Raw genomic sequence first — 14,366 nt, forward strand, 5'->3', positions numbered from 1 at the left:
GCATACAGTGTGCTCAATGTGTATTTACTGATGTGCTCTTTTCAATTGCTCTGTTGCCTGAATCTTGTGAAAATATTAGATGTTCTATGGAATATGCTTGGATTTTTTTTTTAATAAGGAGCCAATGTGTCTTTACTTAAGGCAAAGACGTACTGATGAGTTTTTTCCCCTGCTTCTGACAAACATGAAGAGAAGGGCCTTTCGTATGGGAAGTCCTGGTCTCCCCAGGCTCCAAAGCTGGGCACCAAGTAGTTTACGTGGCTCCAGGCAGAGCAGAGGAGAGCAGCTCCCTCTGAAATCCTCAGAGATTACGTTTAGGAATAGGGAGGGAGGAAGGAGTCCTCACTAGAAAGAATAAGTTGGAGATGCCAATGAACTTCCTTCCTTCCTTCTTTCCTCTTTTCCATAAAGAGCTGGCAGCTGCCGTTAAACGAAATGATGTCTTGCTCTCGTGCCTTGCTGCCGATGACTTCCAGTCCCACCGTACAAACTGAAAGCCAAGACCTTCATTATGCTCCCTTGGTGGGTATTTTTCCTACGTACTCCTTTACCATAGAAGTTCTATGCCTACAGCCAAGTCGCCTGCCAACAGGCCCGTGACCTACCTGCTGCCTGCGGGGGTGGAGTGTTCCAGAGGGATCTCAGCCCATCGGATCATGAGGCAAAGCCTGGACCGAGACTCTAATCTCTTACTGCCAGGTCTTCTCGAGCCTTCTTGGGATGGCAATAATCTTGATGTGCCTACGCCCACATCCCAGCAGAAGATTTTAGATGTTGGAACAGGCCCTCCTCTGTCGTGGCCGGCCCCCGAGAATTCTGCGAACGCCTCCTGGGCCCTGGGTGGGTTGGACCATTTGGGGGCTGAGCCATTTGGGGCATCTCCCTGCAAGCTGCCCCAGGCGTACAGTTTAGGGTTCTGCATCCTTATGAGGTCCTGCCCCTTCCTTGTAACATTGTTTAAGCCAATACCCATTAGTTGAAGTAGTAAAATTAACTGTTGCTGTGAAATCCCTTTTACTAATTTGCAACAAGTTTTTTCAAACATTTCTTTTATGAGCTTGTAAAAGGGTATCTTCATAATATTTACAAATGTCCGTGGGATGGATATCTGTGAGCTATGGTGAGAAGCTTCCCAAAACTCCCCTGGGATAGTTCAGTCCTGGAAGATCTGACTGTATACACTGAAGGATTTAGTTTTCCTAGAAGATGTTTAAAACTTGCACTCTTTAAATGAGCGGACACTCGGTTCTCCCCTGGGGATGTACATTTGCTAAATCAAAAGGAAAAAAGCCCACCCCACCCTACATACAGCATGAAGCTATCTGAGTAAGAGTACAAGCAGAAGGAACTACAGCATGGACCCAGAATCTAATCCGACCAACCCTCGCGGTTTTCTTAATTTGTTTTCTGGATGAAATTAGGCGATGGTCACAAAAACATACTTTAAGAAAGGAAAAAGTTGCAATTATGAAAGCCCCTCAAATATTACTCCGATGAATTAAAGTTAAAATGGCAACTCTATTGGAAACATGACAAAAACAGGATGTTAGAGAAAAAAAAAATTGAGTGGAGTCAACGAGGTTACACATAAGTAACACCTGAACATTAATAGAAATCTATTTCCCATTTTGACCCTGAAACCTCTTCAATTAATTACTAAAATCTATTTACACAGCAACGAGATAAAAATCAATCTGATTCCTGGCACCGTGGCTGCCGGGCTGCCCTCTCTAATGTAAGGGGCCAGAAGGATCGCCAGTCCTCCCACACCTTCGCTTTTGAAAAACTCTCTTGCTCCAAGGCATGGCACTTGGGCGACTGTCCTCTTCCACATCCAGAGCAGTGACGAAGCCAGAATCTCTGAACCCCCTGACAGTCAGGCCCGAGGACGATGACAAAGTCCACCATGCAGGACACAAACACCTGTGTTAGGAACCCCAGTACCTGCGCTAACCAGTGGCCCGCAGGGTAGATGAGAAAAAAGCGGTCCCTTTGGGCTCTCAGAGCCCCCGGAGTGTCCGGCTTGGCTGGTGCAGTGCAGGCTTTGATTTTAGACCTCTTTCTATCCCCTTAGCCAAATGCTTTTGTGCAGTGCACAAGCTACACCCATGTACGTGGAGAAAAATTAAAACTCTTTTTATTATTAATATCGTAAATTAAACCATGATGAAACCGGTTGAGGATAATGAATAAAGGTAACTGATTCACGGGGAGGTAAGTGAAGACGACAAATTTTTACGAGTTCTTCCCTCTGATGGCAGACACCGAGGCAGGCAGGACCCAGGCCAGCAAACCTAGCCTCAGGCTGAGTGCCAGGGCAACAATGGACCACACCAACAGGTCCAAAAGGGAAATCATGGGTAATAAGACTCTACAAAGACTCATGGGCTGAAACTGAGCCAGGGGATCCGTCTCCTACTGCCTGAATCATTTCTCTTTTTGCTTGATCTTGTCCTACAGAAAGTAAATAGGCTACATGTTTATGTCCTTTGAATTGTCCTTCCCAACCAGGGAAAACCAAGGCAGCAAATGAGTGAAGAGATATGTGGAGGGTTGAAGAGAAAAAAGAATCCATCACACAGACAGCAGAAGTTGCTTTGGGACAACTGAGCAAGTCAAAAGTACTGGTTCACACTCCCAAGCCTTTCCACATGCTGCTTGGGCTGCCAGGAATGCCTCTTTCCCTTGTATGCCTGGAAAACTCCTACTCATCCTTCAAAACCCATCTTAAACATCCTGTCCACCAGACAGCACTGATAACTCCATTTCTGGGCTACCCGGCAGCACTGTGTGTATATGGCTTACTGTTCTTCACTTTTATACTTTTCATCCTATGTTGTAATACTTGTTTATTAATTGGGCTTCCCCATAAACTACGTGGTCTTCAAAGACAGGGGGAGCAAGTCTCATTCACCTCTGTATCTTTTGAGCCTAGCTGGGTGCCCAGTACAAAAGTAGATGCTCAATAAATATTTGCTGAATGAATGACACATACATGAATAAATGAATGAGTGAAGGAACAGGCCATCTTGCATGATTCAGATGTCCACTGTTTTCATGAATGGTCTATATCTAGAAACAATCTCTGTCTGGGGGGCTCTTACCTTGCCAAAGTCCTCGGAGCTCAGTCCTACCTTTTTAAAACTACATTCCCTGAATCCTCAAGAATTCGGATGTGCCCTGCACGTGGTTGTGTTTTGTTTTGTGTCACCAACATAGTAATTCTGAGATCCGAAGGGCACGCTCGAAAAGCCACAAGTTGGCTTCTATCACAGATTTAAACCACTTGAACAGATAGGAAAGGGGAGGAAAGCATCCACCAGAATCCTAAAACATTCAAGTTTCCCAAGGGATGACTATTTAGACGTCCTAAAAACCGGGTCACCTCACTGACGGTCATGGGCTTGCTGGTGACCCAAAGATGGCACTTTGTGGGGGCTGCCAGCTTAAATTCTAGAAGCATAGATCCTCGGAAACGAGAAAGAAATCTTAAAATGACTTACTCCTAACTTTTTAATTTTTCTGATGAGAAAACAGACCCAGAAAGACCTTCCCGTGTCCATGGTCGCACAGCTTGAGAGGAAAGGAGGTTCAGGGTAGGCTCTACTTACTTGAAGGGCTTTTCTCCAGTGTGGGTTCGGATGTGGTTGTTAAGGGTGGTGGCCCCGGCGAAGGCACGGCCACAGTAGCCACACTTGAAAGGCCGGTCACTGGAGTGAGTGACCACGTGGTTCCTCAGCTCGGACGGTTGTGAAAAGGACTGGGAGCAGTGACCGCACTGATAAGGTCTGAAACAAATAAAGAGACTGCCTGGTCATTACCGTCTGTGTCAGTCAGGGCAAATCAGGATCATGAAGCAAGGGCCAGAACTTTCTGGTGACATTTTCTCAGTTTTCCAAACAGCCCCTGGGGCTCTGGCTGCTGGGTCCCTGAGACCCGTACTTGTTGCCACGGGAACAAAATTCACAGAGCTTCTGAGGCCCATTAATTCCCAAATGAGTATTCCTTTCTGGTACTAACTGTACCATTTCAAGAACCCGTACCTTCTTGTTTTTATCCCCACCCGAGGCAAATATTAGCGCACTTTCGGAGGCATTAGAAGTATGGGCTTGATTAAGCAGAACGTAACAAGAGAAGATATGTCACTGTCGCTCCCAATTCCGTGGCACTTGAAACTCTTCAAAGTGCTCCATCAATTACCTACTTTCATCTTCACCCTAATCCTCCGGGGCAGGGAAAGCATCTGTTACTATCTCTGTCAGTTCAGAAAACAGCGGGTACGCCGTCCTCGTAGGAATTAAGTTCTTGAGGCCAAGGTTACTCTAGGGTGTGTGGACTTGATCCTGGGGGAAACATGCAGAGAAGGCAGCGAGCTGCTTGCGTGTTTTAATAAATACTCAACTGCCTTGGGGTCTGCAAACCCAACCTCAACTTGGGGTCATCCGAGAGTTCACGGATGGACCCAGGTGTGTACCCACATCTGTCTCTTTGTAAAAGCAATCCTGACTTGTGCTTACTCTTCACTCACACACACACACACACACACACACACATATATATTTATCCACTGGGTCTTTTCTTTTAAACTTCGGTTCACCAGTTTAATTTGGCGGCAAGCAATGATTTATAGCAGCACAGAAATGACGGGATGTCACTATGTTTGCAGGAGGGACGAGGGTGGTGTGAAGGCAAGTGGAGGGAAATTGTGACAAACACCTGATAATTAGCAAGATTATCAGAGAACGTTCTTTGCAGCTCATGAGAAGTAAATCAATTTGGGGTTTTCATAAAATAGATTAAAATTCTATTTTCTCTACACAAGTTCTGCCGTTGACTAAAGCAGAATCTGGGGCGTGATGGAAAACCTGGGGGAGTTTTCCCCATTAGAAGCTACCTCTCATTGTTCTTGGACACGCGCTCTAATTTGTTTATCAAAATTTTGGTTAAGAAAATTAAGAATCTGTCAGGAGGGATGTGAACGGCGCTCGCGAAGCCCTGGTCGGTGGCCCAGACGTTTCCTGGTTGTGTTTGAGAAAGCCAACGGCAGGAGCCGACTTAATGGTTTTAACCTCCACAAACGCACCAGCTCCAAAGCCCGGAAACCAAAACGAAGGGCCAGGAGACAATGGTGGGCAAGCATGTACAACGATTCAATTAAGTGCAAAATAAAGTGGACCCGCTCATTTGTCAAGCGAAGTGCTTAATTGTGGCTACTTGCCTCACTGAACACAAACACTATTATTTTACCAGGCTTCAGCGCGCTGAGCACTGATTGTAGAATTTTTTAGCTTGATTAATAGTCCAGGATTGGTCAATAACTCAATACTATACAATTTTAATTACTTACATTTAGAAATCTATTTAACTGCTCTCAAACAAGTTTCAAAAAATATATATAAGCATCCTTGGTAAGGAGTTTATCAATCTTGATAAATTACACGTGCATGTTATTACAATTATTAAATAATGCTTTGAAAGCCATTAAAATTTTACGTACACGGGAAGGTCCTCCCTGCCAAATCTGTTCTCTGTAACCATTAACCCTAAAGCATTCATCGAGAAAGAATTCTCTCAGGACTGAACTTTTTAAAATGTTATGGAAGATTATAAACAAAATAATTTATTAACACATGCTATATTCACTGACAATTGATTTTTCTAATAGTGAAGGGACCATTAACAGTGATTAGCCTCTGGTTACCTATTTTTAATAGCTATCACATAAACAATAAGCCACTAAATAAAACCAATTAATCTTTTCTTTTTTTCTAAGTCTACTGTCAAAAGTTGGGGTGATTTATTTCCTGTAGTCAGAAGTCAATCCATCCTTTTTACGTCAATAGTCGCCATGGCAAAGATTTGCACACACAAGAGCAGAAATGACCCCAGGCTTATCTTGAATTCTCCTATTCCCTACCAAGAGAATCCTAAGGAAAGGCAAATAGGATTCTAACGCGTCCCCCTTTGCCCACTCCTGGCCTGAGAGGCACTTGCTAGGTATCCAGTGACCTGAGGCACGGCTTTCAAAACTTTGTAAAATTTAGCTTGACCGAATGGAAGGGTCTAGCAAGAGGGAAGACAGCAAAGTGGAGTCCTGCTTCAGCCGCTAGCGTTAGGCAGCTGTGGGACTTAGACACGTCAACGTGACTTCCTGATGACTGTCTCATCTCTCTGCTAAGAGGGATACACTGAGCTAGCTGTTCTCCTGGATCCCATCGCGCTCTGTTCCTGCTTCCAGATAATCAACAAACACGTGTTGCCCGAGGATCTGTCCAAGACACGGTCCCCACAAGACACAGCATTTGACCTCCATCTTCTATCAGCCAGTTCCCGGGACACAGAGCCTTCTACAGTTGTGCGTGTGTCTGTGTGTGTGTGCACATGCTAATTAGAATACGAACCATTTAAACTTACTTAGTAAACAGCTAAGGATTCAGGGCAACAAGAAAGTATAGTACCAAAAGGTAGAACCCAACCTTACTTTAACGGATCTCAAAAAACAAAGCGACGTCCTTTCATTCTTAGGTACCTTGACGAATAAGTTTACACCAATGGTTACATTCCCGTTGGCAGAAGCTGACTTTATGCAGAATTCAGAACTAAAATGTGTACTCTACCTGCCACTATAATAACAGTTTGTCTCTCTCTTTCTCAGTCTAGAAATTTATAGAAAGTCAGCCTTCAGAAAGTACAGAAGTCAGAAAGCAAGTACACAAGATTCCTTCTTTTCCTGGATTTTTGCTATTTCCTAAAAAATGAATAAAAGGAAACAATCCAAAAGTAATTTTAACACCAACTACATCATCGAGCTGGGTAAGGACAAAGGGTAAGGACAAAGGCCTACAATCAAGACAAAATGAATTCTCCAAGCCCGAGGGCAGGGCTCAGAAAACACGATGAGCATGATGGAATCTTCTCTGGAACAACTGGCCACAGGGGTTAAGACTCCAAATTCACAACTGAAGGGCTTTGAGGGCATGAAATTCGTTGCCATTACTCTTTTTATACTGACAACTAACATTCTCACTAACTTGGCAAGGTCTGGCCAAAAGGTAAGGCTTACGTTACTAAACCCGCAGATACAATCCATTTCAACTCCAAAGTTCTTCCTCTCTTTGATGTGTCCTACCAGCAGGAGCTCGGAGACTGGTTTCATGGAGGGCTGTGTTTAGCTCTCCCCATTCCAGGTTCTCAGCTAAATGGGAATCTCTTTCCTCAAGCACTCTGATTCTCGCCGAGTCCTCACCCACAGACAATTCATTATTCTCAAAACAAACGCATCCAGCATTCCTCACAAAGGGCCGACAGCTCAAAACCAGAAGAAGCTCATGAATTATTTTTTTTTATTTTTATTTTTTTTTTACTACTTGAGACATCTAGCACTGCTGTCTGATGCTGGGAACGTTCTTTATGGACACTATCCAATATGGAAGCCATGAGCTCCATGGTTCACGGCCACGGTTCACGGCATGAGAAATGGACGAGCTATTTTGCTTAATTTTGACGATTTTCAATTGACCTAGCCTCGTGTGCGACTAGTGTCAACACGGAAATATCAAGGCTTCATGGAAAACGAGAAGGTGCCCCATACTCAATTAAAAAAAAATAAATAACTAAAAAAATCCAACAAAGCCTGGGTCGAGTTAGTGAACACCTATCACTGTGGGTCCACCTTTAAGCAGACGGAAAGCAGCGAGACAATTTCATACATCCCATGGCACGCCCTGTGACTGGCAGTAATTCTGCCGAAGATTCGTCTCCAGGACAATGTGCAATTCATTTGCTTTGAGTCTGTAATTGGTTTGGTGTACACAGAGCAAAAAGGATGAAACATCTAACAAAATTAAGTGTGGTTTGGTTTAAAATATTAATCCTTTGATTTTTTTTTCCTTCATGGCAACGGAAGCCTCCGGGACAAAAGTTGTTCGGCTGGGCCCACATTCTCTCCTTGCCCCGCGTCAAGTCCGCCCACGTGCACGTCTTCCAAGACTTCAAAGGGAGCACCACTGAGGTCACTGCTGGGCTGTGTGGAGGGAGAAAAGAACACAGCTCTATGGAAGGAGGAAAGATCTCAGGGCAGTGGCAAAAGTGCAGAGCCAAAGGACCTGGAGAACACAGAACCCTAGAAAGAACAGAAGCTTCACACTCGGGGGCAGCTGGGGGTGGGGGGCGGTGAGGAGGGGTGGGGGAGGACAGTGGAACACAAGAACAGGACACATTGCAAAGAAACGATGAAGGGGATGGTGATGCATCGTCTCCAGGCTCCTCCCACCACACAGCACCTCCGAGGGTCGTCTTGCCCCCTGGGACCACCACAACCAATCACGGTCAATGACACGCAACACAGCACAAATGTGAACAGCTCAGGGGGCACCCAGGAGACTAAAAGGCAAACCTGGGCCACACAAAAATCAAAAAGGAGAAACGAAAAGGACGCAACATAAAAGATAAGCATTGTAAAGACACTGTCTGCCGAAAATAAAAGAAGACGTGGTCATCAGAAAATAATCCACCGAGATCGTAGGCGTCGCTTACCCCTTTCTGGAGCCCCCCCAGTGGGACTGTTGAGAGTTTCTGCAGCAGAAAAACAGAAGAGAAAAGGGATTTCTAACTCCTGGTTCAAGAAAAAAGCGATTTAAGCTGTCTTAGCCTAGGTCATAAGCTAATGCAAATACCCCAAGTATTTATGAAGTCCCTAAATAAAATCTTGGTGGGTCTAGATCCTAATAGCTTCCTCCCTTTGAATTCATTCAGGCAGAGACAAAGGCAGTAGCTTGGGAAAAAGGAAGAAGAGAATTGGGGGGTGGTTGATTTAATATGAACAGAACAAAATCAAGAAGTAACAATTCTGTGGCTCCTAAGCCCTTTGGGATGTGTTTTTACCTTTAGTGCTAATTCTTACCTGGCCAGGTCAACTGGAATTTCTTTCTGCATTTAGTGTAAATATTGTAGTAATGAAAAATGGTAATAATGCTGGCAGCCCTAGGTGTCCCCAGAGCTTTTTCTTTTATATCAAGGCAGAGACTTATTGATGGTCTCTCACATGGAAAAGCTCACGAATATAGTCTCTTTGATGAAGGTTCAAATGTCTTGAGTTTCGTGGCCAAATATTCCGTCCGTTGAGTGAAAAATCTTTTGGACCTCAGATTCACGGGCCTGTTTCAAATTTGGACCTGTTTGAAACTCTAACCTGTTTACCTTCTGACTTTGTCTTCGGTGTCTCTCTTTTTCGCCTCTGGTTCTAGCAAGATTTTCCTACCAAAATAAAAGCGCTCCGAGTTTTTCAAAGAGAGGGGAAATGGTTTCTGACTGGCAGATTCTAAGCTTTGTCACGGCATATGGCTGAATGGACACAAAAGCCAGCTGATTTAGGAAGTCAGTAACTAAAGAAAATATGTACATTCAGCAGTTGCAACTCTCCACATGGATAATAATGAGAGAAAAGGCTCCAAATTTCAGGACCATCGTATAGAAGAAATCTGATGCTCCCCTGTAGCTCTGGATATTTCTCCTACTTAGCAATTCACTCATGTGGTTAAGTATTATGGAGAGTGTTTTTTTACTTCCAAACCTGCTGGTACCAAGCCGGCATTCTAGGTTCTAGAACAGAAAAGAGCTATTCCGGTCCTAGCCGCTAAAAGCAAATTGGGGACCTAGAAAGAAACAAGTGCATCAAAGTGAGTGGGTATCTTTCACTAATTTGCCCCTTTACCTCCAATAATCAATTTGCATAGGATGGAGTAATTCAAGCATCTCCCCAACATGACTAAGAAACAATGTACTTGGGGCGCCTGGGTGGCACAGCGATTAAGTGTCTGCCTTCGGCTCAGGGCGTGATCCCGGCGTTATGGGATCGAGCCCCACATCAGGCTCCTCTGCTATGAGCCTGCTTCTTCCTCTCCCACTCCCCCTGCTTGTGTTCCCTCTCTCGCTGGCTGTCTCTATCTCTGTCGAATAAATAAATAAAATCTTTAAAAAAAAAAAGAAACAATGTACTTGATTACTTTGCCTGTAAAGGGCCCAATTTTTTTGAAGCCGTAAATCTTAAATTCAACTGATCCATGAATGACGGTGACCGCCTCTCAAGTGCTGACCGGCAAAGCACAGGGAAGGGAGAAGTACGAACCCAGCGCCTGAGTAATCTGATCCCGCTCCGGCTACCGGCCTGGGTATCAAGCACCCGACACTATAGCCTATCTGGGAAGGCTGGCCACACCGCCCCTGGGCATCTAAGTCAAAGAAGCCCAACGGGGTCTAGCACAGGCTGGAAATCTCTAATCGTTAGCCTGGAATCAACACTGACCAAACAGTCTCTCGTGGAAATGTATGTTGTATAGGGAAGTTTTCTCCATTTGTCAGGTATTTTTCTGACAGTTTACATAGACGCTTTGCAAATTATGACACTATTATTTGATGGAACAGACTTCCTAGGGACTTAAACCATAATACACATATGGTTTTGCAAGTGTAACTGGGGTCACACACAAGAGTCCGTTTCAGTATCTACTTACTGTGACCGATTCTCATTGCTTTATGTGATATTCAGCATGAAATCATATAACCAAAGCTAAGCTTTGCGTTCCAGTATCCAGACACTTCCAACCATCATTTCACTTTGCGTGCTCAATTTTTATGCCAATGCACCCACGCAAAAAACAGAACTGTCCACCTGAACGCACTCAATTTAAAACGCAAGTTGATAACACAATTTAGTGCACCTTTTATATTTAAAAAACTACGAAAATGTATTGTGAACTCTGGATAGATAGATCTTAAAGCTCTACGTATCCTTGCAAGAGAGAGGAACTTCCCAAGAAGAGCCTTTCTGAGTGAGGAAAACATTTTCAGAACTTTTGTAACTCCTGTAAAGCCAGAAAGTACTAAGATGTTCGGAGGTCTGGTGATATTTTCACCAGGGTCTGTACTGGTGAAAGTAAAAGATTATAAAGACCCAGCTGCTGGGGCGCCTCAGTGGCTCAGTCCGTGAAGCATCTGCCTTCGGCTCAGGTCGTGATCTCAGGGTCCTGGGATTGAGCCCCGTATCAGGTTCTCTGTTCAGTGGGGAGCCTGCTTCTCCCTCTCCCTCTCCCTGCTGCTCCCCCTGCTTGTGCGCTCTCCTTCTCTCTCCCAAATAAATAAAATCTTTGAAAAAGAAAAAGACCCTGCTGCCATAACACCCCTAACGCAACCATTTCAACACTAATTAGAGCAATGCTTGATGCTAAGCAAGTGTTTTCTAGAAAGGCACAAATAAAAACGTACACACATATAAATGGGCATATGTACACTGCAAGGGAGTCTTGTTATTGTTCTAGAAGACATCCACCCCGTCTCCAGCACACCTCCAGTCTATGTGTCCCTGCTGGGTTTCCTACGACGCTGTCGTACTCTGCACGGCGGGGAGGGGACAGCTGGGCGTAGAACAGAAGGCAGAGAGAGCCTGAGTGGCTTAAGTGAATCAGTGGCCAAATGAAGATAATAATTCAGAAGACTGCTTCCACATCTCCTATCATCCTTCCAAAAATCCTTCTCTGCGTTTCTATTCAAAGTGTGTTTTCAAGGCTCTTCTTAGATATTTGGGGTTTAATCAAATTTGCACAGGACGTGAAGGAGAGAGAGAGAGAGAAAACACACTCCTTTCTTATTGAATTATTTTGATTTTTGTCTTTTGCGCTCCCGGCTCTCAAGACTGTCGAATAAACCAGTTTTGATTCATAAATAATAGTTCCATTATATCTACTGTGCCACTCGTCAGAGCACCTGAAATTTTAATTCACTTGTTCAGCTAAATTTCATCCTCAGTTCATGGCCATAAAATTCTTTATTGACAAACTTTCAAACCAACTTTGACTCTGAGGTATCTAGTCAACATTTTTCTTCTGTGTGGATATTAGTTTATTGAATAAGTGGCGTCTGTTTTCCTGCACATCACTAGCAGAGTAGGTTATTTCCTTTTGACAGCTTTGCACGATTTATGGCTTTGCATGCTCTAAAGAAAAATAGTACTAAGCAAAAAATTCCAATTCATTACCTCTTAGTACTTAATTAAGTTCATACCCACGGCACACTGGAGGTGAACCCTGAAATGCCCGTGACAGCAAGCGGAGCGGCCGGCTATATTATCTTAGGAAGACAGAGAGGATTCTGATGATCTTGATCTCATTTTTCCATCTATGATATTCACACACGTGCCGTCTACTTTGCTCCCCTTTGGATGTGGACAGAACCGCGTGGAAAGCAAGAGTGGAGTCCTCCCTGCAACCACTGGCGTTCCCGTAGCCCGTCTCCACAATAAAGTCAGCAGCCCCCCCCGCCCCATATTGCTCTCTGCCCTTCCAGAACGCACACACCTCCCATCACGGGGTCCCCCCCTCCACCCGTAGGCGCGGTGCGGCTGCAGGAGGCGCCCGGAGCCTGGCAGAAGGCCAGCAGCGGGTCTCCCTAAGCGGCCCCGTGGGGAGCAGCGAGAGTCGGGGTTACCTGTCGGGGTTCTGCGTGCACACGTGCATCTGTAGGAGGATCCGCTGCGTGAAAGTCTTAAAGCACTGGCCGCATTTCCAAAGATGCCAGTCACTGAACTCCGAGTGCAGCTGGCTGGTGGAAGTCGGGCTCGCGAGCACGCGCTGGTTTTTCACGTTGATCTGGTTAAATCCCGACTCCATGGGCCCGGACTTGTCCAGGAGAGAGAAGTTCCTGCTGCACGGAGTCTGCGGGAAGACCACGGAGCGCTGCTGGGCGGCGGGGGGCAGCTTGCCGCTCTTGCTGAAGGGCTGCAGGGCGTCCTGTCTGCACATGGCCTCCATGACCGTCGAGGGGACATTTACTGGGAGAACAGCAAGAGGTGGAGAAGATGAGTTTTGGGGCCTTTAAAATAAGCACAGCAACACACACTTTAAAAAATTCCTATACATCAAGATTTTTAAAAAATCTTCTGGACTAGTAACATAGTAACAGACTATTCGACTGGGGGGGGGAAGCAGGATTGCTGCAAATTACTAGCTCGCTCAGTGCCTATTTATTTAGCAAATACTATACGCTCAGGACTGTTGGCACACTGTCTTTGCCTTAAGGGCTGAGTTCACTTGAGAGGTGAGACACAGACTCCAGACTGAGGCTCCACACTGTGCTCGAGGTTTAGAGGGAGTTCAGAAGGGAAAAACAGCAAAGAAGGGAGAGAGAAAGCGTGGCTGCCCACAGAGGGTAACCCTGAGCAATGCCAAGAAGGTAGAGAGCCAGGCCCTCGGGATTTCAGGCCTTCCACGGGACCTTGCCAGCACAGAACATTCCAGAAAAACTGGCTGAAAGATGAAGGGAGCAATGTGAAAGACACCTGGAGACAGAAGTCTGGCACCTTGGTGGGATGGCGATGGAAACAGGCTGGCCAAGCAGGGCATGGGTTCTCAACACCATGGGAATAAGGGGTGCAAGAGGGGGTAGGCCTTAGAGGCTGTTCAAGTAAATAAATAAAGTTCAAATAAATAAATAAAAGACGCCAGGCCTAGGAAATAGACACAGAGTGTTTCTGTACAGAAACAGCAAGAAAAAAAAGCAAGAAAATGACAAGAGAAAGGCGTTCAGGGCGGGTTTGAGCCAGGTGTGATTTACAGAGAGGGTACAGTGAATAAGGTAAGAGTGGGGGTGGGGCAACAGAGTGTGGTGCAGGCAACTTGGGCTTTGGAATCAGAAAGACCAAGGTTCAAATCCTGACTCTGCCTTCTATTAGCTCGATGATCTTAGGCAAGTTATTTTAAAAAACAAAGAAAAACCCCTCTCTGTGCCTCAGTTTCCCCATCTGTAAAAGGAGGCCAGTGGGAGTAAAAATCCTAAAAGTAACATTTTGTTTTTTTAAGTCGTTACGTTGCTAAATAATCTATCTCACGCACTCACTGGTCAACTCACGGGGCAGAGGTGATTAGAAGCTGATATGCTTTAAAACTACCATTCTTGCTCTAAGTAACTACTGTGTCAATAAAATGTATTTATTGGTTTTTTCAGGGGTCAAAGAGAGTCAAGGTCACAGGATGGGCAAGAGAAGAAAACCAGAGACCAAAACATTTGAAGAGGTTGAGGGGCAAAAAGACTGGGGGTGGGAAGTAAAACACGGCTCTGGGCAACTGGTTCAAGGGGACATGGAAGAACACACATGAGCTGGGGGCTCTCATCCTTCCTTGCCACGGACCATGGCTGAGATGCCGATAGAGGGTGCGAACTCGAGTGTGTTCAACTGCACAGAGCAAATGGTAGCGGACCATGACCAGGAGGCTCCGCACTTGAGTGGACAGGGAGACGCCATGCGTGGGGGAGACACAGAGCAGACAGTGTGTTGCCATTCAGGACTCTCCGACCCAGAGAACGTTCCGTATAAT

General features: G+C 45.3%; 1 protein-coding gene across 1 annotated transcript in view; it reads right to left on the reverse strand.

Moving 5' to 3' along the window:
- The window catches only part of PRDM6 (PR/SET domain 6), a 100,058-nt gene that overhangs the window by 3,866 nt on the left and 81,826 nt on the right, over positions 1-14,366 (reverse strand). The window contains exons 5-6 of the mRNA XM_040622539.1: positions 12,481-12,823; positions 3,612-3,788 (exon numbers count right to left, since the gene is read on the reverse strand). Coding sequence (XP_040478473.1) covers positions 3,612-3,788; positions 12,481-12,823 — 520 coding nt within the window. The remainder of the gene's footprint in view (positions 1-3,611; positions 3,789-12,480; positions 12,824-14,366) is intronic.

This window comes from Ursus maritimus, unplaced genomic scaffold (assembly GCF_017311325.1).
Source record: "Ursus maritimus isolate PB19 unplaced genomic scaffold, ASM1731132v1 scaffold_5, whole genome shotgun sequence".
Taxonomy (NCBI): Eukaryota; Metazoa; Chordata; class Mammalia; order Carnivora; family Ursidae; genus Ursus; species Ursus maritimus.